The 25,249-nt window shown below is 37.5% G+C and overlaps 1 protein-coding gene across 4 annotated transcripts in view; it reads right to left on the bottom strand.

The window, feature by feature from the left end:
• Positions 1-20,086, bottom strand: part of AHI1 (Abelson helper integration site 1) — an 81,886-nt gene extending 61,800 nt beyond the window's left edge. The window contains exons 1-11 of one of the 4 annotated variants that reach the window (XM_061378440.1): positions 19,719-20,086; positions 18,684-18,805; positions 11,287-11,894; positions 10,562-10,719; positions 9,316-9,529; positions 8,443-8,635; positions 7,132-7,227; positions 5,484-5,669; positions 3,299-3,451; positions 1,741-1,873; positions 452-575 (exon numbers count right to left, since the gene is read on the bottom strand). In XM_061378440.1, coding sequence (XP_061234424.1) covers positions 452-575; positions 1,741-1,873; positions 3,299-3,451; positions 5,484-5,669; positions 7,132-7,227; positions 8,443-8,635; positions 9,316-9,529; positions 10,562-10,719; positions 11,287-11,894; positions 18,684-18,805; positions 19,719-19,728 — 1,997 coding nt within the window. In that variant the 5' untranslated portion in view covers positions 19,729-20,086. The remainder of the gene's footprint in view (positions 1-451; positions 576-1,740; positions 1,874-3,298; positions 3,452-5,483; positions 5,670-7,131; positions 7,228-8,442; positions 8,636-9,315; positions 9,530-10,561; positions 10,720-11,286; positions 11,895-18,683; positions 18,806-19,718) is intronic. The other 3 variants (XM_061378441.1, XM_061378439.1, XM_061378438.1) reach the window with 3 other exon arrangements.
• Between the last annotated feature and the right edge of the window lie 5,163 nt (positions 20,087-25,249).

The following is a 25,249-nucleotide window of genomic DNA, read 5'->3' as shown; positions in this document are numbered from 1 at the left end:
CCAAAACCACCATCAACAAAAAACCTACACACCTAAGTGCAGCGTGACCAATTTATACACATAATGTTAAATATTCAATTTCCTGCCTAACGTTCAAATCTTCAAACTTAATATTGCATTCATAATACAGCAGTTTCTCCAAGGAGAGAGTATTGCAACTGTCTCAGTGACTTCTTGAAATACAGTCTCTTGGGTTTTTGCTACACTGGTAGACTTAGACACTACAGTTTTTGGAAAAGCTTTGGTCTCAAATACATACACACTAGAAAAAAATATAGGTAAGTACAGTGTGATTAACCCCATCACAATTTTTTATATTATTACAGAGTGAGTCAAACTGTATTAAAATCTTTAATTAAAAATTATAGCACAGTTTGTATCAAGACATGAAATTGGACCACTTTTTTCTGAATGCTTCTGATGTTATCTGCCAGAACATCTTTATACTGACCTGACCATGCCATCAGAGGATGCAGTAAGAAGGTACTGATTGTCTTTTGACCAACAAAGATCATACACTATATTAAGGTGACCATAAAATTCTCTCAGGAGTTCTCCAGAAGGGATTTCATATACTAGTGAAGTTTAAACAGCAATAATAATAAGAAAAAAAAATTAGTTCTTACAATCAATTATATACAATTATTGCAACATTTAGTCTAATCTTAGGCTAAGTTTCTGCTGTCATAATTCAACTAATTGTCTTCTCATTTTCAGAGAACAAGATCAAATAGCTGCTAAATATGCATGGACAGCAAGCATATACTTCCATCTAGTGGTTCATGAATGTCACAAATGTCTAACTCTTAGAAACAGCCTACTTGCTTTAAATAATTATAACCAGATTAGGGTTATAATGTTTTTGACAGCTTGAAATTAAGATAATTTTCTGGGGCTGGGTAATGAAGTAACCTAGACTTATTGTTTCCTGCATTTAAACATTCACTTTGTGTACATTTAAAATACTGTTCTCAAAGTTCTTATGCAGGTCTTAAGAACTAAGCAGCTGAGGCTACTATGCAGCAGCAGCCCCAAGTGTGAGTAATAAGGAAAATCTGTAGTTCCAACTGAACTGGATCATGAAAGACAGCAGTCTCTAGTAGTGTCTCTGGAGATGACAATGTTCACAAAACTTACACAAAAAGCATACGGGGTGAAGGCTGAAAAGTTATTTCACTTAAAACATTGTTATCAGAAAATATGTCTCTTAGGCAAACTGATTTCTTATTTCCATTATCATAGGATCAGCTAGGTTGGAAAAGACCTTTAAGATCATTGAGCCCAACCATTACCCTAAGACTGCCAAGACCATCACTAAAGCTTATCACTGAGGGCCTCATCTACATGAGTTTTTGAATACTTCCAGGGACAGTGATTCCACCACTCTCCTGGGCAGCTGGTTCCACTACTTGATTACCCTCTCTGTGAAGAAATCTTTCCTAATATCCAATCAAAACTTCCCCTAGTGCAGCTTGAGGCCTCTGGACAGAAATAGCATGATTTCATACAATTAAGCCATATATACATTATCATGCATGAAAAGCCAGTTCCAGCCCTATGAACACAGAAAGAGCACTTTTCTCAATGCTCTTTAATGCACTAGAACAATTTGTAAAACACAGTAATAAAACAAAACCGCAAAACCACCCACAAATTAAAAATACATTTTTGTGCTTTAATTTGCAACTACATGAGTAGTAAGAAAAAAACAACCACCAACCAACCAAATTTAAAACTTACAAATAATGGGATAACCATTCCTTCCTGCACATGCTGCTGCCAGCATTTTCCCATCATGAGAGAAACGAATAGAGAAACAGCCCAGCTCTCCACCTCGCAGTGAAAACAGAAGCTTGTTTGGTATACGGCAAGCCTAGCTTTTCAGGTAAGAAATGGGATTACACAGTTATGAATATTAACTACCCAATGCTTAAAACATTCTTAGTTACTGTCATGCATAAGTTTTAAAAAGCAACTAACATCTTAAGGGAATTTAAAAGAAAAAAAATAAAAATCAAGCTTATAAACACAGGCAGTTCTGCTGCATTACTTCGGCCACATCTAGTTTGCATACTTCTGTCCCATTATTACAGACAACTAGCAAGTTTGAAAAACCCTAAAAAAAATCTAAAATTGAATAATTTCCTTAATCTTAAGAAATGCTTAATGATGACTATTACTAGTAATATAAGCTAGATAGAGAGTTTGAATGTAAGTCATGCTTGTTTAAGCACAACTTTTAGTAACTTAATGACTGCAGTGTGAACTCAGGAGACTAACTTCAGGCACTCAAAACTCTGGTTTACCAAATCGCCTTTAGCAGCTCTAATTTGTATTTCCATTACTGATTTTTTTAAAAACATAACTGGACATGAAACATTTTAATAAAATGCACAGATGTATAGTCACCCTTCCTCTTTCCCCAAACACTTCTTCTCTTTAAAGAAGGCTTTTTCTCTATAACTCAATTGAGTTTAAGGGGAATTAAAATATCCTGAGTAGTTAATGTGATTATTTAACCTAAACCTGATTTACCTTTATGAATGAAAAACTAGTATGAAAAGAAATAGGTCTACTTATGAAATAATTTAATATACACTGCTAGTTTCAGAATAATTATAAACACATCTGGTTAGAAACTAAACGAACTGCCAAATTTCATGTTTATGATCTCAGACAAATGCTCTTAGGATCATATTTCTCTTGGTTTTGATTACACACATTTTCAGAATGGTAACTTTCTGAAATCTAATGAACATTAACTTAAATACAACTTTTAGGTATCCTGCCATTTTTGGTAATAAAATTTGTATTGTAAAAATGGACACATCTATTCTTTACTATTTTATTATTATTAGCAAATGTTACTGGGAAATAAAATTAAGTCCACTCCTTTTTGAAAGGATCTGTACAAGGTTCACAGTACGGAATCCAAATAAAAAGTCAACCTTCTTTGTTAATAAATCTTCATATTACTTGAATTTTTATAGAACCATGAACTCACCTAACCTTCTTAATATGGTTCTTCAATGGAAGTTCCTTCTTGAATGAATGAAAGTTATAGTGTAAAGGTAACTTCAAATGAGGGAATAAGAAAAACCAGCCAACCAACCAAACAAAATCCCAAAACAACCAAACAAGGAAATATATTTCCAATCAAGCTGAATCCTGGGAACTGTTTTCCTGTCTTACTTCTACTACCTGAATACGCCTACTCTTTCAAACTCCAGGAGAATTCTGGAAATTATAGTAGATCTTTAAGTTATCTTCCTTTAAAAAGCAAAGACAACCACTTCACCTGTCCAGGTAATCTTGTCCATTTAAATGGCTCCTTCTTCTCCTCTGGAAAAGATTCACATGAGTTTTTAGATCCTTCTCTCTGGTGTTCACACAGTGCTGCACTACTTTGTTCCTGCTGAACAGCGATCATAGAGCGGGAAGAAGGAGGAACCTTAAGGCAAACAAGACTAAGTATCAGGAAACAATATTTTTAAATGAACAGTTCAATATCTGAAAAGATTAAAATATACTTATAACTTCAAATGCATTGCATTTTAACACCTGAAAAACAGAGACTGGAAAAAGCTTAATGATCAAAAACTGCATATCGAAAATTTCATTTAAAATAACCACCAAGTCAGAAAGTAATCTGAGCTTCCAAATTTGTGTCAATCTGATGGTATCAAAGGTTTTCCAAATAATCAGTACTTTTTTATTTTTTGTTAACTTTCTATGTCAGCGAAAATTAGCAATACTGTGCTACCCGATGAAGCTATTGTATGAACAAAAGAGCATTTCAGTAGGTAAACAGTTCCAGTGACATTAACCTACCACCTTCAAATCAGAATACTGCCTTGGCAACAAAATCTGTTGATACCAAAAGGTATTACCATCACTGTTTATTGAACAAACTACGTTCAAGTGTTGCAAAGAAAAGAGAACTCACCACGTTGGTGATTTTAACTACAGGCAAAGCACCTACACTTTCCAAACTTCTGTAAGTACACTTACTGAACCTTATCTGCAAGTTGGATTATACCAAGCTTGAACACACAGGAAGCATTAATGCTGTGAAGCAGCCTAGAAGCCCCATGGCTGAGGCACACAGAGGTCATTAAGCAGCAGCTGCAGTTCTGATTGGTTTCACTAAGATAAGTGTCTCTTCAGAAACACATCTGAAGATGTGTTTCTGAATAGCAAGCAAAATTAGTTTTCATCCAGGCTGAGTTTCCTGATACCCGCGTCAGGATGAATAACTGCCTAGGTTTCTGTAACTAATAAGGGAGGTTTGACACCTACTATACAAGTAGAAACCAATTTAGGAGCTTAAATCAGCTGTCCACATGGGTATCTACTTTCGTGCAAGATGCCTTGTTTTATCTGAGATATGGTTTTTTTCATATCTACTATCACCTGGAGGAGACATGGGAGATCTGAGACCTTCTGGAGAAGTGGCAGACTAGGCAGGCCCTGTAACAGACCTTAAATGGAAGTGAAATCTATGCATACAAAACTGTATTATGCCATGGCTGCTATGTGAAGCTCAATGCCAGCCTTGACAAATCTGGCATTTATCAGAACACGAATGAAATAACATCAGTAGTAAATCGATACAAGTCAAGCACAGCTCAGAAATCCTATGCAAATTCATCACATAACTTGAATTTTACAGAGGACTGTAAAGTAGGGACAACTCTTATCCAGTGACAGCACCTAAATGTATCAGGAAAACATTCAGACCATGCAGAAGAAAGGCTGGGAACACTTCCAGAAAGATGAAGCACAGCTGCTCAAGCAAAATGCACAGAGTTCCTAGCAACTCAGCAGCTGACTGAGCAAGAGATCTGTGGATGTCAGTCCAGTATACAAATTAGAAGTGTCTCAAGCCCATGTGAACTAAACCCATATATTAGCTTGGTTTTGGATCACATCTCACCAGGCTTCCACAGATCACCACTGACTGTATGAACAGTAAGAAAGACTTGTGACAACTAAAAAAATATATGGAAAGTTACGTAATAGAACAATATTCTACTTGTAGAATGCTAAATGCTGTATTTATCTTGAATGCACATCTCAGCACATATCAATGTAAGCTAGTGTTTAAAGGAGTTTTCATTTAAAAAAAACAAAACTCATTATAGCTTGAGGTTGCAGGCAATCAGAGTTAAGCATCTTACACCTCTTCTGTCTTACAGAATTTACACACCTGCATGAGTCCAATGACTTAAAATAGCGTTTCACCAGCAAGAATGTACCTTGAACGTTTTCTGTCAACAGTAAAATACAGAAAGTATGCCTATTTTTCAAAGATAGCTATGAAGGACTGAGTTTAGAACATGTATCTTAAGACACGAAATCATTTATAGCTAGTTATATACCAGTTATTTTATATACTGCATATAAGTACAGCTGTTATATGCATGTGTACAGAAAAGTCTGTATATTTGTAAATATATTTACATATCATATATTTAACTTACATGATCTGATAGTTTTATGCCTCTTACAGTTACATATAAAGTGGATGGGTAACGATTTCTAGGACATTTTGCCCACCAGTTGTAAACCTCAACCACATCAGAATGTGATCTGGTCTTTGGAGGCGGGTAATATAATTGCAGACGGAGTTTTCCATCAATGTTCAGAGCTCCATTTGTACCTACAAGCTGGAAGGGTGATTAAACAAAAGGAAAAAAGGTTGTGTTAATATAGAAGTAATAGGAGTCATTGACTATTTCTAGTATCTTAATTACAGTATAAACTTTCGAAATCCACTTCCCATTAGGGAAATATACTACCCCTAAAAGTGGTAATGGAGTAAGCATGTATTAAACGCCCCCAGGATCAAATCACTAAGATTAAAACTTAGATAGCAGCCTAGTTTTGAAACATGCTTCATATGCACAACAGTAATATCTTGTATATGGTAAGACCTCTGCAGTACCACCTTTTTTTTTTTTTTTAATTACTACTTGCTGAAATCACCCAAATCTCAAAGGACTGTCAACCCAAGCAGCCCCCTTTGAATGCTGCAGCAAAAGGTACTGGTAAAGCTTTGACTCAGAGCAGAAGATAACAGCAAAGCAGTAAACTTTCTAACTTCAGAGGAAATTGAGTTCTCTCTACTGAACTAAAGAATAAATGTTAACACTGACCACTAACACTGCCATAACACTGACCCCTGTTTTTCAGGACATTTCTACTTTGACAGATACAGCTGAAAGCACAATGCAGACAGATGCAGTAGGAATGAAGAACAGAACACTATTTGTATTTCTGAGTTGAAAACTCATTCTTCCCTTTGTCCAGGGGTAGGCTACACTGCATGTCTGGATGCACAGTTTCCAGTAGGTATACACTGAGACACTAGATACCAGACCCCTGATTCCAGCAGTTCCTATGGGGCAGAGCTGAGAAGAGACATTGTATCGAACAATTAAGGGAGGTCTGTCTCCCTTCCCCCAAACTTGCACACCATTGTCTTCTGTGTTTCTCATGTTGTGGACTGCTCCATGGATGTGAACATGTACCATCCATAGGGGCAGATGTAAATTAACAAGCCTCAAGCAAAGTAAAGCTTGTCAGCTCTCAGAGGCCAAACTAGCACATTCAATTCTCCCTAACAGGGCAAAAAGGTACACGATGCGCTGGCTAAATTACCTGTATCTCATTGCCACAGCATTTCAAACTCTTAAACTAAAAATGACAAGGCATCTTATAGTCAGGCCAGGAGTCTTACCAAAAAGTCTGGCCAACTGAAAATGACAGAATAGCTGAGGTACAGAAATCGGTGGATTTGTCATTTTTTTTCAGAAACAATCTCACAAACACACAGAAAACCCTCAAAGAAAGCCGCCTTCTGGGCTTTATGAACTACAAAAAATTTCTTACACGCTCTACACTTTCTTGGAAAATACATACTCCTTACTGTCAAGCTTGTTACTGTGAATTTTTCGTGGTGAAAGAGGGAAAAGAGAGAACAATCAAGCAAGCATTTGTTTTTCCACTTCTGTTGCCTGGAAATATATTTAAAAAAATCATTCCCCCACTTAGTATGGTTAGTGTCTTTCAGATAATTAAATAAAAATACTTATAAATTTTGTTTCTTCATTTAAATGGTTACAATACCTTTAGAAATGCCCAACAGATTTTTCGGAAACCAGATTCCTGAGTTTGTACATCAGAGTTGGCTCTCAATTCATCCATACTTAGTAAATCAAGCACCTGAATATAAATATAGGAATATAGGAATATAAATGCATTTCTACTGAGTATGTGCTTTTTGGTACTTAAAAAACCCTGCTGAAAATATACTAGATGTGATTCACTAAATTAAACACATTTTAATTTTAAGCAACTACACGAACAGTACTTCTTCCACACAACTTGGCAATCAGAAATAACAGACCTTATGCATTTACCTGACGACTATTTATGGCCTGCTTAAAAAAAAAAAGACAGAAGTCTGGTCTTAGAAAACTACTCGTGCTTCCCTTCTGTCTCAATAAAAGAGGAAAATATTAATTTGTAATTTTCATAAACCATATATGGTTCACAAATCATATATCTAACAGCCAAAACCGGCTGTATGCTAACCTAAGGGCTCTTGGCTCTGTACATGAGGTTTAGTGGTGAACTTTGCAGTTTTAGGTTTATGGTCAGACTCTGTAATCTTAAAGGTCTTTTCCAACCTAAATGATAGTATCACAGGACATAAAGAAACGTATGCTGATATTGTGTATACAATCTATTTGAAGTATAAAAAGTGAGGGATGAAGTAATATTAATTGTATTAAGTTCCTTTTCAGGTTACTACTACAGAATCTCTCCTTACAAATACTGAAATACAGCTGAAAATCATGTTGAATATATACCTTACAATTTTTTCTTTAAACCTAACTTTACTGGAGGACAAATTAATAATTACTTTGTGAAGAATGGGAGAGGGGATGTAGATTTCTAAAACATCTAACAGTTTGCTCATTTGTACAAGGGCAAAGAGGTGCTGTTACCAGTAGGCAAACTCTAACTTTCAGATTCTGGTACCTAAGCTTCTTTTCAAGAAGCTTTTCAAGACACTTCAAGAATGTGAAAAAGGAAGAAGTGATATTCTTTAGACATTGTGCATCTCTCCTAATTTGGAACCAGCCTTTCCTAGAAATTTGACAGTTGATTTATTAAGAAAGCTTTGTCCTCCTTACTGCTATCAAAACAGGGTTGTGGGGTTTGGTTTTTTTTTTTCCCTGTAAGACAAGTTTATTAGTATTAGCAATTACAATTACCATTTTTTGGTATCGCCACTTAACTCTGTATCTTAAGGCTATGCTATTAATCCACTATATCTGAAATAAAAACACCCAAATCAACCAAATATATTGTTGAAGAAACGAACACAAAATCATAATGTGCATAAATTAGATGCAAAATAGTTAACCTTACCTCAAAAAACAGGATTACTAGAGGACTTTCTTCAGTGTTTTGAATAAAATAACTAAACCGCTCATTAAATATGACTTGCTCCTCCCACTCCGGAACTGTTGATTTAGACTGTCTGAAGTTATATGGTTGTGTCATAATAGGAAGAATGTGATCTACTTGTTCTTGCTCATAATAAGATGAAACTTTCCTCTGGCTGTTTGAAAATTTCCAAACAGTTACAATTGTCATAGCACCTTAACCCCCCTCCCCTCCACACTTAAACAAAACAGTATTTTCAGTTACTGATTTTAGAAAAAGAATTTCTCCAAATTTATGCATGATGATCACAGCAAAGTACTACTTAAACACTATCAAAATTTTGTTTTTGGGAAAATTATGCATATTACACTGGTAACGACTAAAGGAATTAGAATTACAAAGAACTAAACTTCAGGATTTTAGAAGTCCTTTATAAAAGAACAGGCAGACACTATTTATGCCACAGTAGTTTTGCTTACTTATTCTAATCTTGGCTTCTACATATTTTTGAGATTTAGGAAATTTTCTCTCTGTAAGAAATGCAGATGAATTGTGCTGTAAATATGGGGGCCTCGAACTCAATACACTAGTGCAGAGCATTTAAAAGTGCCAAAAAGAAAAATACCACCCTAATTAACTGCAGGTATATATGCATCATATATACATCATATATATATATGAGATATATAAGAGACATAAATATCTCGTAGATACATCTCATAGATGTAGAAACCAATGAATTACCTCACAGGCTTAAAATTCAGTATTATTTTCATTTTAATATTTCATTTTCTAGGGAAGAATCTATGTATTCATAGCAATCATTGATAATAGAAACAGTTCATTAAAAGTCACCTATGATCCTTCTTGACATATAAGCCACTTCTCTGATCAACAACATGGATTTTAACCATGGGATGAGATACCCGGAGATCAGTTTTAAGTCGATCAGATCGATGGATGTAAACTCCCAACACAAGATCATCACCAAAACCAACTTTATTCTGAGCTGAAATTTCTGAATTCTTAATTTCCTCATCATTTTCTGCAGCAACTTCTGTATTTTCCCCTAGAAATATGAACAAAGTAAATAGAAGTTAGCATGTTCTACTAGTGACAGTTTAAAGGAGTAAACATGCTCTGTATTGTCTCAGCAATCAATAGTAATAATATTCAACTTGTTCTTTACGTAATAGGTTAAAATAAAATTATCAGGTTTGCAGCATTTTGAACATATATGAACATACACATGAAAATGTATTAATATAATCTATTCCTACTAACAAATATTTTTATTTTAAATCAGAGGTCTTCCTCTTGACTGACATAGTTTCTTTCTTGCTACAATGACTTAAAATACACACAGTTCAATATCCTGCTCTGCACTACAACCTGCAGTAGGTTTTGTTTTAGGAAAATATAAAAAGATAAGCCTAAGCTGATACTTTCTCCATGTGCATTTTCCCTGAATTTACCGCTGTTTTCAAAACTTCCACTCTTACAAGTCACAGTGAGACCACCATACTTAATAGATATCAAAAGACCTACTCCTCATCAGCTTCTGTAATCTGTGTTTTTAAACCTATTACGTGGCCTCATCAATGTTCAAGGAAATTAAGTATCCAGTTTGACCATGTGTTGCATGAAAAAGTACTCCTTATGTCTGAATTGAGCATCAGGTTAAAACTGTGGTGACACAGCATTTATAGCCTAAAGTAAATGGAAATGAGGAAGTAATAAAAACAAAATTAGAATATGCATCTAAGTAATACAATGTAAAGATGATCTATACATTTAAACATTGTATTATGCTTAAACCCCCCAAACATTTAAACTACTTATCAATTTAAAAATTATTTGCAATAAATGAACTATCAAGATTTTTAACTGATGCATCAAATCAACTTCCTTATTAACTAGCCTTTAATTAAGTAATTAAAGAAACATTAGTAACTTCAACAGCTCAAATCACTTCCATGTTACTATTACTATGGACAAATACTTTTGCAGAAGCGCAAAGAGGGGAGAAAAAAAAAAAGGAAAAGAAAGACTTGGATAAAGCAGCAAAGCAGCACAACATTCTAACATTTTGCTGTCGGACCTTTTCTGGTTTTCTTTTTAACTTTCTTTGCTTTAGGTTTCTGTTTTTCTATGTTTTTCTCCAGTTTCTGCCCTTCTGATGTAAACAGTCTTTCCAATGAATGATTTTCATTGCCATCTTGTGCTGGATGATGCTGTAGCTCAGAAAGGGACATTGCACTGCAATATAACGGATTACTGTTACCAATTGCATTCTAGCATGTATGTGGATACAATTGTTCACTACCATTATTAATATGATAGAAATTTCCTCTTTAGTTCTGCAACTCATCTGCGTATGTTGGAAATGCAACACAGCCCCTAGTATTAGTTTCTTTTCTTTATCATTTCTCTCCCCTCTTCATTTCCCCATAATTTCCAATATTTGCAGAACCATTTGTGTGAACACAGCTAAGCTAATACTCTTCTGCTGGATTAGGGCCATCGCTCATCACTAAAAGAATATGCACAAAATTATCTTTAGTTAAGAGTGAGTTCTACAGAAAATGAGCATCATATAGTGATGGAGTACATCTTTTTTTTTATAATTTAAAAGAATCTGAGAGTTAAGTATTAATCTTGACAGCATTTTGAATGAGTATTTGGCAATGTTTTTTCACAACTGAATCATCCAATTCATCACTTAGGTAGAAGCTTTCTGATAAACTACGTATTTTCTATCTAAACCCAAAATGCTGCATTTTGTTTAAGATTCACAAGGACATGGTATACAGTTTATCATGGTACCTTGTTTCAGCTTCACTTAAAATTGCTTTTTCTTTCTTTCTCTTCTTTTTGTTTACTTCACTGTTGACTACAACTTCATGGCTTTGAACAGTAGAGGTAAATTCAGATATCTGCTCTTTAAGTTTTGTTCTTATTTTCTTTTTAATTTCATTTGCCTCATCTTCAGCCACATGCAGCTGGTAGGCTCGGATTAGCTCTTCCTCCTCGTCTAATTCAGTTACATTTCTCGCTTCAGTCAAGAATTTTTTAATCTTTCCATCACCTCCTTGATGAGGTACATCTGTTTGTGATTTACTTTTTGTTTTCTTCTTTGAAAAATCATTAATCTTTTTCTCAAAACTCTCCAATTCAGCTTCATGTAAATTTTCCTCCTCATTAAATTGTTCTTGTAACAGTGATTTCTTTTTCTTCTTGTTAGACTTTGGTTGCTTGTTCTCCTCTCTACTAACAATATCATTGTTTATTTTCTTTGCAATTGAGGCTTTCTCTCTCAGTTTATTTTTTGTAAATCGTGGACTCTCTTCTTCAGGATTGTATGTGTTGTTTATAATTGCTTGATCATTCACACTTTCCTTAGCTAAATCAATATTACTTTTAAAGGTGTCAAGCTATAAAGGAAAAGAACATAGAAAATACTTGTACTACAATTATGTTTTAAGGATATACACAGTACATAATGTTATTTCTTCAGCAACATTACACATAGTAAAATTAAATCAAAGATCTAATAATTTTATTTAAAATTAACAAGTGACAGATTTAAGGCAACAGAAAATTCACTCTGGGAAAAAAAAAATCCAAAACATTTGGCACTTCATCCTAAATTCCATTTCACGATGTTTTAAAATTACTTTTATGTATATCCAGCCAAAAAAAGAAATCAACAAGTCTACTCCATAAACAGATGATAACTGTTGACTATGGAAGACCTGAAGATAACATGCAGCACAAAATCAAGTATTCTAATCCATTTAAAATGCAAGTTAGAGGCAGGCTTTAAGCTCAGCTGTTTGTAGTCTCTTTAATTGAAAGTTGCTTGCCCAAGTTAGATAATGAAATTATATTTAAAAGTGCTAAGACTGAAAAATAGATTTCCATTAAGACTTTTTCGAAGTATAAAGTTGAAAGAAAAAAATTCACACTACTCTTAGCAGAATGACAGAGTTGATCTGAAGACCAGTGTAATAAAAACAGCTAAGATTAATTTCAGCTAATGCATATCCCCATACAATCCTTTCTTTGCCAAGATCATATTCCTCCCTCAATAAACACAGGCATCTTCCCTTTCTAGCTGGGATACTTCTCCCAGTTACAAAACTGTGTTTGCCTCAAACATTACATATATTGTCCCCTTTTTTAAAAATAGGAGATCACCAAAATGTATAAGCTTATAAGAAGAAAAAGCTTACAAGAATAAAGTTACAATGCTAATTATACTTTGCAGGATGGATCCTGACTTAAAAACACCTGTGAGAATAATATTCCATGACCTGAAAGAACACTCAATGTGCAAGTCATCTGCCTCTATGTTCTATGCCCTCAATTATGTGAGTCTGCAAACCTTCATCACTGTCTTGCTTTAGTCACATCTGAGATTCAAAGAGAGAACATGGACAGCAAAGAAAGTACACGTACTGAAGAAAGAGAAGGGAGTATAAAGAAAGGAAAGTTTGAAGTACATGAGAAAAAAAAAATCAAGGAAGTTTGTTAGTTGTACAGAAAATTGTCAAATAAAAGCAGCGTGGCAAGAAAAATATACCAAGACAAAGTCTAACACAGAAATAAAAGCTGATGTCTGAAACTAGAGACAGCTTAAAAATATACTAACTAGACTAATGCTACATATTAAAAAACACTGTCCTAAATAAAGTTAAAAAAGAAAGCATCTAGAATTTCATGCAAGTATGCTTTTCTAATACATCAGAAAAAATCCAAAGCCATTCATCTGTCTTTTCAGTAATCTTTATTTTTAGCATCCTATGTCTAAAAACAGTTTAAATTATCTCGATATCAAATTATGAAAAAAGTCTTTGTGCCTTCATCTTTTATTTGCTTAAATAGATCAGTAACATCCTATTTATAAGTCAGTGATTTAAGAGGATGTGGTAAAATTCATATAAATAACTTGAAATACAGAACAGAGTGGGGGGGGGGGGCGGAAGCTCCAAGCTTTGTATAAGCTAAAAAAATCCAAAATAATGCTTTGCAATAGATTGACCACTTCCTTTTCTGCATTTCTAGGAATAACTTGAACTGTAGAGAACAAGGACTAAAGATTAAAACATGCAGGCAATTAAGGCACAACAGTGACCAATAGCTAAAGTTATGCTGATGCTTGCCTTGATAGAATACTAATCCATTAAGCTCAAAAAAGTGGAACGCTTTGAAAAATCCTTAACAAAAAGCCCTTGTCTTTGACCTGTTCAAGAGTTTCTAAAATAACTGATACTTGAGAATCCTTTCCTCAAAGATACATAGGTGTTGCAAAAACTTGCTTGAAATATTTACTAGAACTTGTTACTTATTATGCTTACAAAAACAAATGTGCACAAATGTGCCATGAATAGTAGCACACAGTCACTTAACTATAGTTAATTTACTCATAGGAGAAAAAGTACAGAATATCCTTATAATGAAATACAATACAATCTCAAGCTAAGGCAAATTCCAAAAACATTAACAGGTAGCACAAAGCTCCTTCAACAGTTCAAACACAAATTCCTCAGATATACAGCCTGTATGTAACTCAATTCATAGAATAGAATCATAGAATAGTTAGGGTTGTAAAGGACCTTAAGATCATCTAGTTCCAACACCTCAGCCATGGCCCAGGACACCTCACACTAAACCATCTCACCCAAGGCTTTGTCTAACCTGGCCTTGAACACCATCAGGGATGGAGCATTCACAGGCTCCCTGGGCAACCCATTCCAGTGCCTCACCACCCTCACAGTAAAGAATTTCTTCCTTATATCCAATCTAAACTTCCCCTGTTCAAGTTTTAACCCATTGCCCCTTGTCCTATCACTACAGTCCTAATCAAGAATCCCTCCCTAGCATCCTTATAAGCTCCTTCCAGATACTGGAAAGCTGATATGAGGTCTCCACACAGCCTTCTCTTCTCCAGGTTGAACAGCCCCAACTTTCTCAGCGTGTTTCATACGGGAGGTGCTCCAGTCCCCTGATCATCCTCGTGGCCCTCCTCTCGACTTGTTCCAACAGTTCCATGTCCTTTTTATGGCGAGGACACCAGAACTGCACACAATACTCCAAGTGAGGTCTCATGAGAGCAGAGCAGAAGGGCAGGATCACCTCCTTCGACCTGCTGGTCACACTCCTTTTGATGCAGCCCAGGATATGGTTGGCTTTCTGGGCTGCAAGCACACACTGAAGCTGGCTCATGTTCATTTTCTCATTGACCAACACCCCCAGGTCCTTCTCCACAGGGCTGCTCTGAATTTCTTCACTCAACCTGTAGCTGTGCCTGGGACTGCTCTGACCCAGGTGTAGGACCTTGCATTTGGCATGGTTAAACTTCATAAGGTTGGCATCAGCCCACCTCACAAGCGTGTCAAGGTCTCTCTGGATGGCATTCCTTCCCTCCAGTGTATCAACCAAACCACACAGCTTGGTGTCATCAGCAAACTTGCTGAGGGCACACTCAATCCCACTGCCCATGTCACCGACAAAGATGTTGAACAAGACTGGCCCCAACACCGATCCCTGAGGGACACCACTTGTTACTGCTCTCCAGCTGGACACTGAGCCATTGACCACAACTTTTTGCATGTGGCCATCCAGCCAGCTCTTTACCCACTGAGTGTTCCACCCATCAAATTGATGTCTCTCCAATTTAGAGACAAGGATGTTGTATGGTACAGTGTTGAACACGTTGCATGAGTCCAGATAGATGACGTCAAGAAATTCAGGACACTTTTTCAACATGTAATTGCATGATGTAATTAAACAGAGAGGAAAGATGAGAGTCACAAAATAATAACGTAACAGCCAAGAGGTTTATAAAAAACATCAGATCAGGTCTCAGGCAGAGGCAGGGATACTGATACAGATTCTCTGTCTGAAATGCAGGACTGAGAAAGATCAACTAAGAACAACTGTCCATATATAAACAGACGTGAACCAAGTTGGCAGGCTGGAAAAGCAGCTCTTAGGGTAGACCTGTCTCTGGATTAAGTCCAGAGGGTTGCTGACCTGAGCCTGACCTCCTCAGCTTAAAGCATGTATCAAATGGGAAGGCTTTTTTCAAAACAGCTCCATGGCCACATTACAACACCAGGGCAGAGGAAACACTCCTCCCTGAGAACAGACCTACTTGCACTACTGGCTTGATAGCAGCAAGAGATGGGCACCAGCCAAGATGCACATAGGTGGACTAATACCATAACAAGGTATTCCCAAATCACGTCATTTGCTCTTCAGGTTCCAGCTGACAGCAGGGACTATACCTAATAATCTTACTTCTTTTTAAAAAAGGCTTCTCAAGTATGCATGAGTGGAACCTGGAAACACATCAGGTGATTTTGACCAGGGTAACTGGAAACTCAGATAACCAGACTTAGAGAGGTACCTGAAGTTCTTCCCATAGTACAGGCACACCTTGAAAAATACTGCCAGCCCACTAAAGGGCTGATGTGTACACTTTGTAAAAGACCATTTACTTACAACTGGGTTGGTAATGAACATACTTGTTAAGGAAAATATGAATGTACTAGGGAACCAATTTTCCTACCATTGCACATGTAAGGCTACAAAATGCAGACACTCAAAGCTAGAAGAATTTCAATTTACAGATAGGATGGGCTTGGAGAAGTTTCACCAAATTTTAATAAAAAACCTTGAGAAAACGTGTAGGTCAAGTATATAGTGAACTATTGGCAGTTTTCCCATTTTAAGTGTAAGAAACAATAGGCTAAATCCAGTGGAAATCCTGGCAGTTTTTCAGTGCACATGGCTACTGAAGAACAAAGCAGACCTTTCACTGGCCACAGCTGATGTCCACCTCCATTATAAGCCCCTCATTCCTATCTGTTGTGACCAAACTCATCCTGACTTACTGACTTCAGCCTTTCCTCTTTCAGTCAGGCTGCTTCCCTTCTCTCCAGGCAATGGGCACACACGACACAGCAGGCAAGCATGCAGGCAATCTCCTTACCCTCACTTCTGTCATTTAAAAATCACAGAAAGCTCCTGCAGCTCCAAACCTCAGGTTTCAAGGAAACAGTGGACAGTGAGGCCAAAGGTTTTATTAATCTAAGAAAGGCTAGGTTCAGTAAAGACAAAAGAAAGAAGCAGACTGGAATATTTCCAGTGGAAATACGCTCTCAACCATAACCTCTTTATGGTCAAACCCAGGACATCATTTATGGCAAGTGTGTGACACAAAGCCATCACTGATAAAATTCACATTATTTCAAGATATGTGAAAGTCTATACAGTTAAATTACATACGGTGAAGAAAACTGTAAAAAAAAAAAAAAAAACAAAAACCACCCAACCTCCTCCACCTATCTCCTCTTCCCCTCCCACATACATCTATTTCTTACAATGAAACGACTGGTTATTTGCTGAAGCTTTTACAGAAATTTCTACTGGAATGCAACCAGCATGGAAATACCAGCCTGAGCTCTTGCAAAGTTGCCACAATTGAAGGAAATATTCAAAATGACCAGTATAATGTTTTAATACACTTTTTCAAGTTCTCCATTTTCAGTGCTTATACTGATAAAAATCTACGGCTTCAACAAAACCATAAGCCAGGCTTCCACACCGATCCTAAAAGCGCTTCTTAATCAGTGTACATATCACTAACTTTTCATTCAGTTCACTGTGATTTTAAGTGTTTCTAGGTAACTGCAAAATACTAGTGTTTTACATCAAAGATTTCTGGAATGGAATCCAATTTTAAAATCAAAGTAAGCTTAAAATATTTATGAGTAATATGTAGCTGCATATGAAGATACAATTATGTGCTCAAAAATACCTGTTTCATAAAGTACAGATTTAAAAACTCATGTTTCATCAAAAAAGTAAACCTAACCAAGGAAGAATTTAGTATTACATTTACATGTATGCCGGCAAAAAAAAGGAAGAAGATCACCCTCTAAACTTTCTATGCTATGTTTTACGTATCATGTTGGTTCTTTTTATGGATTATTGACTAAACTCCGTATACTTCAAGAAATGCAAAATAAAAAATCTGCACAAATATCAACTTCAAATTGACAATCTAAAGACAAAATTATGTTTCAGCATAACAATACTATACTATAGCTACTTACATACAGTAAATACATGCAACGTTCTAATTTTATATAAAATATCACTCCTTTGTCTTAAATGAGTATTACAGAATGAAAATTAACTTCCAGCATCTGGTATGGACACAACTGTAAGATAAAAAAACGAAAACAAACCAAAACCCAGAAACTATAAAACCTAACAGGAAAAAAATAAAAACCCAGAACATTTGTCTTTGAAGACAAGGCTTTCTTTTTGAAATTGTAATCATTGTAAGTAAATAATCAGTGTATATAGGACACGTACTAAATATTTATTCTTCTGTTCAGCAAAAAGCTACAATATGAACCACAACTCAGAGGAATGTCTGAGGGTCTTTTAATGAAAGATACGCAACACAAAATAATGTCACCTAACCATAAGGGTAGGGTGATAGAATCATTTATAATCTGCAAGTCACAAGATAAAGCCAAAATGTTTAAAACAAACCCTTATGCCTAAGAAAACATGTAAACACAAGACTACACAGACACAAAGCTCAGCATACGCAGAAATATGATGATTACTGAGGTCAAATTGGAAAAAAAAAGTTTCAAATTTTGTTTAATATTCTTTGTAAATTGTTATTCTTATACCAGTGATTTTTAGGAAATCAACTAAAGTTAATTACTATCTCTAATATTATTATAAATTCTCATCAGTTCTGAATTCACAGATGCATTACACAGACGCAGTGCTCTAAAAATTAAACATTTTTATAGCCATAATTCTACTAGCCCATCTCTCAAACTCCCACTAAAGTTAACACTGAATTTGAAAATCTTAAAACTTTTCTGAAAACTATGTATGGAAAAAAAAAAAAAGTACTGTCAGACTTTAAACATGTGCATGCCTGAATGTGACGCTTTCTTTTTACCTGTATTATAGTCTATATAAATTTTGGCATACCTCCAAATTACAAGCATGCATTGCTGGTATATAGGCAACATATAAAAGACACCTCAAAACAAAGCATATGTGCAGAAATATGCTTTGTAATTTTTTTTAAATGCCTACATCTCCTTTTTACAACACATTGTCTTGATCTTTTTCCCATTAAGGAAGGCAGCCAACCAAAGCCTGCATGTGTTCAAACTCACCACAATATTCTCTTCAGATTGAAACTTCTTTTTCTTTGATTTCTTTGTGTCTGCTAGGCCAGCATGATGTCTGAAGATCTCCTCAAAGCAGGCTCTAGTTTTTGCCTTTGCCTCACTTTCAACTGCAGAAAGAAATCTAGAGTATGATTTGCAACCTCAATAATTACCATTGCTAAAAAAGTGTGTAATCATGCTTTAAAATTGAAAAGAACAAGAAATATTTTATCAGGGAAAGTTTACCAAGAAATTTGTGTGGCATTCAGTTAAGAATTTCCACTGACAAAGTAAACCACACAAGGATAACTCAGCAACATTGTACAGACACACCAGGCTATTACTTGCTGCTGAAGCTGGCATCATCAACCCTGTTTCCTGAAGAAAAAACATTTTGAAGAGCAAAAACATCAGGATCAGCATAAAACGGGCTAGCTTAAGCAGAGGGCAGATTATTGCCCTGCTGTTTATGAATGGTACCACACTGATAACAGATGACACTGTCTCCAGAATAAGCAGCAGATCAAGTTTTTACTGAATCTGGATCCCAGAGAAGCATCACCCTGAGACAGATCCTGCAACAGGCAGGAGCATGCAGGGATCCAAAATCAGCTGGAGCCGAGTCTCTATTTTCTGTGAATCATTATACTGCTATTTGCAGCATTTCAACCCTTGAAGCAGCCGTAGGTGTTCTAGACCCCCTGAGGTAATGCTTAATTTGTAGCTACAGAATTAAAAATGCAATCTGGCACATCTCTCAGAGACTGTTGAATCCTCAGCTAAGGCATATTTACCATTTGTCATTACAATTTTTTGCAAGAGCCCCCAAATTTAAAGAATAATAAAAAGAAATAATTAAAAAAAAAACCAACCCCAAAACAAAACAAAAACACACTACAACTCTTTGGAAATAAACTATAAACACAGAGTCAAAACAGAGCAAATGCAACATTAAAAGATTACAGACAGAACTAAATTCTGTCATTTGCATCTAGTTCTCACTACAGGATATGTATTAAAAATCAAACAAAGTCTTCTTACCTACTGGCATTTTCAGTCCTCAGAAGTGGCTCAACACACCAGCTGCTTCCTCAGAATTCACCATTCTATTAAAAGTAATTAAAAACTTTCATTACCATAACTGGTCCAAAGACTTGAAGATAACAACTGAATGCATGCTAATTAATATCAAGGATGATTACATGGTTTCTATGGAAATATTTATTTCTAAACTATTTGTCTAAGTTAGAAGAAGTTCTCTGCAATCAAATCAGCTCAGGAGTCTCTGTACCTATCTGATACTTGTTATTTGAGAGTAAATAAAAAGCAACGCTGTAGCCGATTGATTAGCTACATGTTTCTGGGCAATAGTCAAATACGTTAGTACTGTAGGCCTCCAGTCTTCTAAAAAACCCTACAGTTTATTTAAATAATAATGACCCATGAAGCCATCTATATTGAAGCCTTTCTGATCAGGCTCCTATCCTGACAGCATCGTCAAAAAGTCACACTGTAGCCAGCTGATAGCTTTCAATGCCAATATTAATATCTACCAGCAAATCTAACCTTATCACAACTCTCTATTTACGCTTACATAAAGCATTTGTGTTTTACATAAAGCAGACAAGCAATTACATGAAACTCATTTCTCTAAAGAAAAATGTTAGGCTTTCCTGACTGTGGAGAAAAGCCTGCAAATGTAATCCAAACAAAGCTTGCAGGCACATAAAAATACTACACAGCTTTATCTTTTCATCAAGAAAATTCAGAATGCTTTGCAGAAACCTTTAATACAAAAAGCTGTTTTGCAAACAATGGAACTAATGAAACCTAGCTTTCTATCAACGTGTTATGGTCTCCTTAGCCTTCCATGCAATAAACTATCATACCTCTTTCTCTCACAGCCCACTGAGCAATAGCTTCAAGTTCTTCCTAGGTAACACCTTCTTATAGATACCATCAACTCACATTCACTGGACACCCATACTATGCTTCCCTTAACAAATTAAGACATACCATTAAATACTGCCAGGCTATATAATTGCATTGTCCTCAGCACCAGTTTGGTCCAAGCAATTCTGGGTATAGTTTATGAGTTCGTATAGATGATTATTAATAAGCAGTTTTCATGTAGCCACTCTGATTTGGGTCTAAAAGAGTTTAATAGTATTAAAGTGGGCCCAAGATACCACTTGGCTTCAACACTGAAAATCATTCCTAGGCATACACCTCCTATCAATATAAGAGCGAGCCCAGGCTACCCCAAGCATCTGCACTACCATACTATCAGACGGTATGGTATCTCTTTCATAGTGTTACTTGCTTCTTCCCTGTCCCCCACAGCCTACATAATTTGAGTTAATTTCATATTTGTTACTTACAGTAGTTTGGCCTGCTGGCTAGCCAAATCAACCTAAAAAAAAACAAACATGGAAGTGCTAGTGTTGGTTTGGGATTAAAGAAGGGCTTATTAGTCAGTTGCCAGGTGTTGTTAGTTTATTTCATGTATTAAGCAAAGCATTTATGCTAAGTATCCAACAACCTACGGATGTTTGAAACAAGCAAGGATGACCAGAAGTGACTTCATAGGAAGAAATAAAAAATGGTTTTGTAATATGCTTCATCATGGCACTGACAGGGTAACAGTATTTTCAGTAATTAAAATATCTTTTGACAGGTAAAGCTTTACCTGTCAAAACTGAAACAGTAACAGTTAGAAAATTCTTAAAAAAATGAAAACAGAAAATATTATTGAAAAGTATGGGTTGCAATTTATACTTGGTTATACCAAAAGGCTGTTTTAAAAGAATGACAGTTATTAAATGCTTCTTTTCAAGTAGTCATTTCACAATTGGCTGGAAAATACTTTTAGTATGAATGAGTAGAAAACTAAATATAGTTATAAAAACCAGCTGATTCAGTAATTTTAATCATTCCCTGAGGATTGCAGGAGCATAGTAAAGTCTCTTATAATTAGTTGAGTGATTTCAACCACTCCTTAGAAAAAATAATTACAAACAAGAAATTAAATGTTCAAGTGATCTTGAATTTAAAACAAAAAATACGAGAGGCAATGTAGAACACAACTGCAACATAAAGTACACACCTCTTCCAAGTATGGAAAGAATTTTATGGTCAATGGTTAAATAGATCACACCACAAAAAACTATACGTAAATTTATTTTGCAGATAGTTTTGTTTATAATGTAATAAATAACTTTCCAAAGGCTGGGCTCACCTCATGTTTACCAACATTCTTTGTAAAATGAACTTGCCAAACTCACCAGAGAGTATAGTTTTCTGTTTACCTATATTTATTCAGTAAAAGTGGATCCTCTTGCAGCAATAAAGACATAAAGTCCTCTAATGATAGCGCTATTATTTTATGCACATTTCCAAATTAAAATTACATGACCTTTAACATGGTGCATTAAAGCAACTATTACTCTTGTGTAAATATAGTTCATTAATCAACAAGGATAAGAACAAGCCTGTTTACCCATTGTAATCCCACCTTAAACTGGTAAGGATTTAACCTTCTATCAAAGGTCAGCAACCACAGTGCCCCAATCTGAATAAATTCAGTTATCATTAAGGTTAACCTTATAAAATGCATTTTTGCCTGATCAGATTTGATCTCTTTCATGTTAGTTAATACGAGGCAATCCAGGAATGACAAAAATACATACTTGGAACAGTGGCATATTCCAGCCATCAAGAATAACCAGGAAAACAAGTTAATGAAGCCCAAACTTCCAAGAATTACTGTATACCTTCCTGACAATCATCTAACTTGCTCTTCACTAATACTCCACCTGTATTAATAAATGTGATTCTACGTTAAATTCCTGCTATTTTCACAGTATTTTACAATACTGAGTTGCTATATTCTGCATGCGTAATACAGGAATTTTCTATGCAAAACGTGCAACAAATCCCACTATTCACAAAAAAACCACCTTTAACTAATAATATAGGTAGAGGTTTTTCATAAAAATCAAATCTATACTATAATGAAGCAGAATATACAGAATCTGTATTACACAAATTTCCTACCTAATTAGGCCTGTTTAGGAAACTGAGTAGACAAATGTAATTGCACGCTTCAGGATTTTCGTGAACTAAATCCCTCCTTTTGCTGCAAAAAGTGAATGTAATCTTCAGTGCCTAAAACCAAGTAGAACATCAGGCCATCTTCTAGATGAGATCAGTAATCACAGTGGGAAATCTTGGCTTTAACTTGTAGGTTTTCAATTCTGCTATCTGTAGGTATCACTACTTTGAGATCAGAAAAAGCTTTACTTTTACATTCTACTGTAATTATACTGAAAACTGACAGCTTTATTATTATTACCACGCAAATACCTACCAAATAACCACCACCACAAGAGCAGTAGCTTTCTACAGGTTTAGATGCACCTGTAAAAACCTTGTGCTCACGCTAACTTAGGATGTTTAAAAAAGCTGGTGCTACCCATCTGAATTTTATAACAGTAACTGAGAAAGGTTTAGCTTCAGAGTAACTGCTCCTTTTCTCCCCAGAAGACTGAGCACCTTTCGTTGATTAGAAGGCCGCAAAGAGTCTATCTACCCTGACAGCAAAACTACGTACTTCAGTACTGTATAAGGAAATAAAGCTGGCTTCTATAGTTTGTTACATTTTAAGACTCTGTCTTAGATCCTAATTACAAAAATGGGTTCACATCAATCGACCGACCTACGGATTTAATTGAAGCGTCATTTTGCTTTGCGCAGAGGAACCATGATAAACAATAAAAATACAACGGCACATTCGCAGCACACACTGCTAGACTAATGGCATTAATGGCATTTATTGTGCAGATGCACATTCCTCACGCGTGGGAGGCATCGCTGCTTTGAGCTTTAACGTGTCAGGCACGGAGAAGCCCTGTACTTTCACGTCCGGCGGGGTATGCAATCTCTCCGAGTAAACCAGAAAGGCTGTACCGAGAGGGGAGGCAACACCCACCGGCCAAGCGACCCCGCTGCACCGGCACCTGCGGGCCGGCAGACCCGCTGGTCTCCCGAGACCACCGGCCTCGCCGTCACCCGGAGTAACCACGCTGTGTGCGGGGCCCAACTCCCGCTAATAGCCGGAGGGTGAAGCTCCCGCCCGGCGCACGCCAACAACCGGCGCCGCAGCGCGCTCCGTAACGGCTTTCCGAGCGCGGCTGAGCCCCCCGCCCCGTGCGAGGGAAGGGAGAGGAGAAGGAAAGGGCTCAGCCGGCGAGGGAACCGACGGAGGGAACACCGGCGCGAAGGCGTGCCCCAGCCTACCCGCCTCTGCTGCCGCGCACGAGGACGAGCTCCGGCGGCGGGATGTCTGCCCTACGCAGGCCCCCCTTTCCTACCCAAGGCGCGGCGCAAGAGCATCACACACGTCGGGCCCATCCGCTTCGTAGCACCACCGCTGCCAGCCTTCTGGTGCGACGGCCTCTTCCCCTTTTTTTCCCCGCCAGTGGTCTCGCCCTGCGGCCCTCTTCCCCCCCGCGGCTCCGCGCAGGTGGTTTTGTCGAAAACAACCGCGGCTGCCAAGGAAACAGCACAAGGAGCGCATGCGCGAGGGATCGGAGTGAGGGGAGGGAGGAACGAAGGCGCTGCTAGCCTGCCGGGACGGTTTCGGCGGCGCACCCTGCCGTATTTTCCGGCTGGAAAGTATCGGCAGCGGGCATGCGTGATCGAGCCATGCGGCGGGGGAGAGGGTGCCCGCCCAGTGCGGGCAGTGCGGTGCGGATGAGGCAGGCACCCTGAGGCAGCGACAAATCCGTCCTTGTGCACATACGCGACACGGGCTCGCCTTACGGCGCTTCTCTGCGCTAGTGGGGGCAGGAGGCGGCTGCGTTCGGTCCGGGCGCCCTGAGGTGGCGGCGGCGGCGGCGGCGGCGGCGGCGACGACGGGTCTGGGCCTAAACCTAGACCTCGTGTTGGAAAGAGATGCCTGCGCTGGCGCTCTTGCCAGCCTGCGTTTGCCTGTTGTCGCCCTCCCCTGTCGGCGGCTTGTGAGGACAACCCGCCGCCGGGCCCGCCACCCAGTGCGATTGGCGGTGTCTGGCGGAGCTGTGGGGGTAGGAGCCAAGAAGCAGAAAGCAGCGTGCGGGGGTAGCCATCCCCGCGTTGGCTGGCGCGCGCCTGTTCTCGCCTCGCCTACCCGGCGACAGCGTGAAATGAGAGAGGTCTACTGACACCAAAGCGGTGTGCGGTACACGACAGGCAGCTAGGACAGCGAGTTCCGTAAAACACACGAATCTCGGTGCTTGGGTGGGCAAACTGAAAACATGGGTTGGAACTTAGTAAAAAAGACACTGAAAAGCTTTAGAAATTGGGGAGCCCTTCAGGGATACTGTAGCATCCATTTAGGAAAAAAAGGTCGTAAGTACAAAAAAAGTGCTTGCGGAAGTGTGAAGCTTCTGGGTAATCGTCTTTATTGTAGTGAGGAAGGTGGCTTACCAAATGTTTGAAATGCGCATCAGCTTTCTGCAATTGGCAGCACAAATGCATGTCCTGAAGTTATGCAAATACTGCAGAAACTTATATTTCCTGTCTGACTTAGT

The sequence above is a fragment of the Neopsephotus bourkii genome, unplaced genomic scaffold, assembly GCF_033783945.1.
Source record: "Neopsephotus bourkii isolate Nb327-2 ecotype Australia unplaced genomic scaffold, CSIRO-AGI_Nbou_v1 NB_1765, whole genome shotgun sequence".
NCBI classification, from domain to species: Eukaryota; Metazoa; Chordata; class Aves; order Psittaciformes; family Psittacidae; genus Neopsephotus; species Neopsephotus bourkii.
Note: the sequence above shows the minus strand (reverse complement) of the source record. Positions and strands in the feature narration are given on the sequence as shown.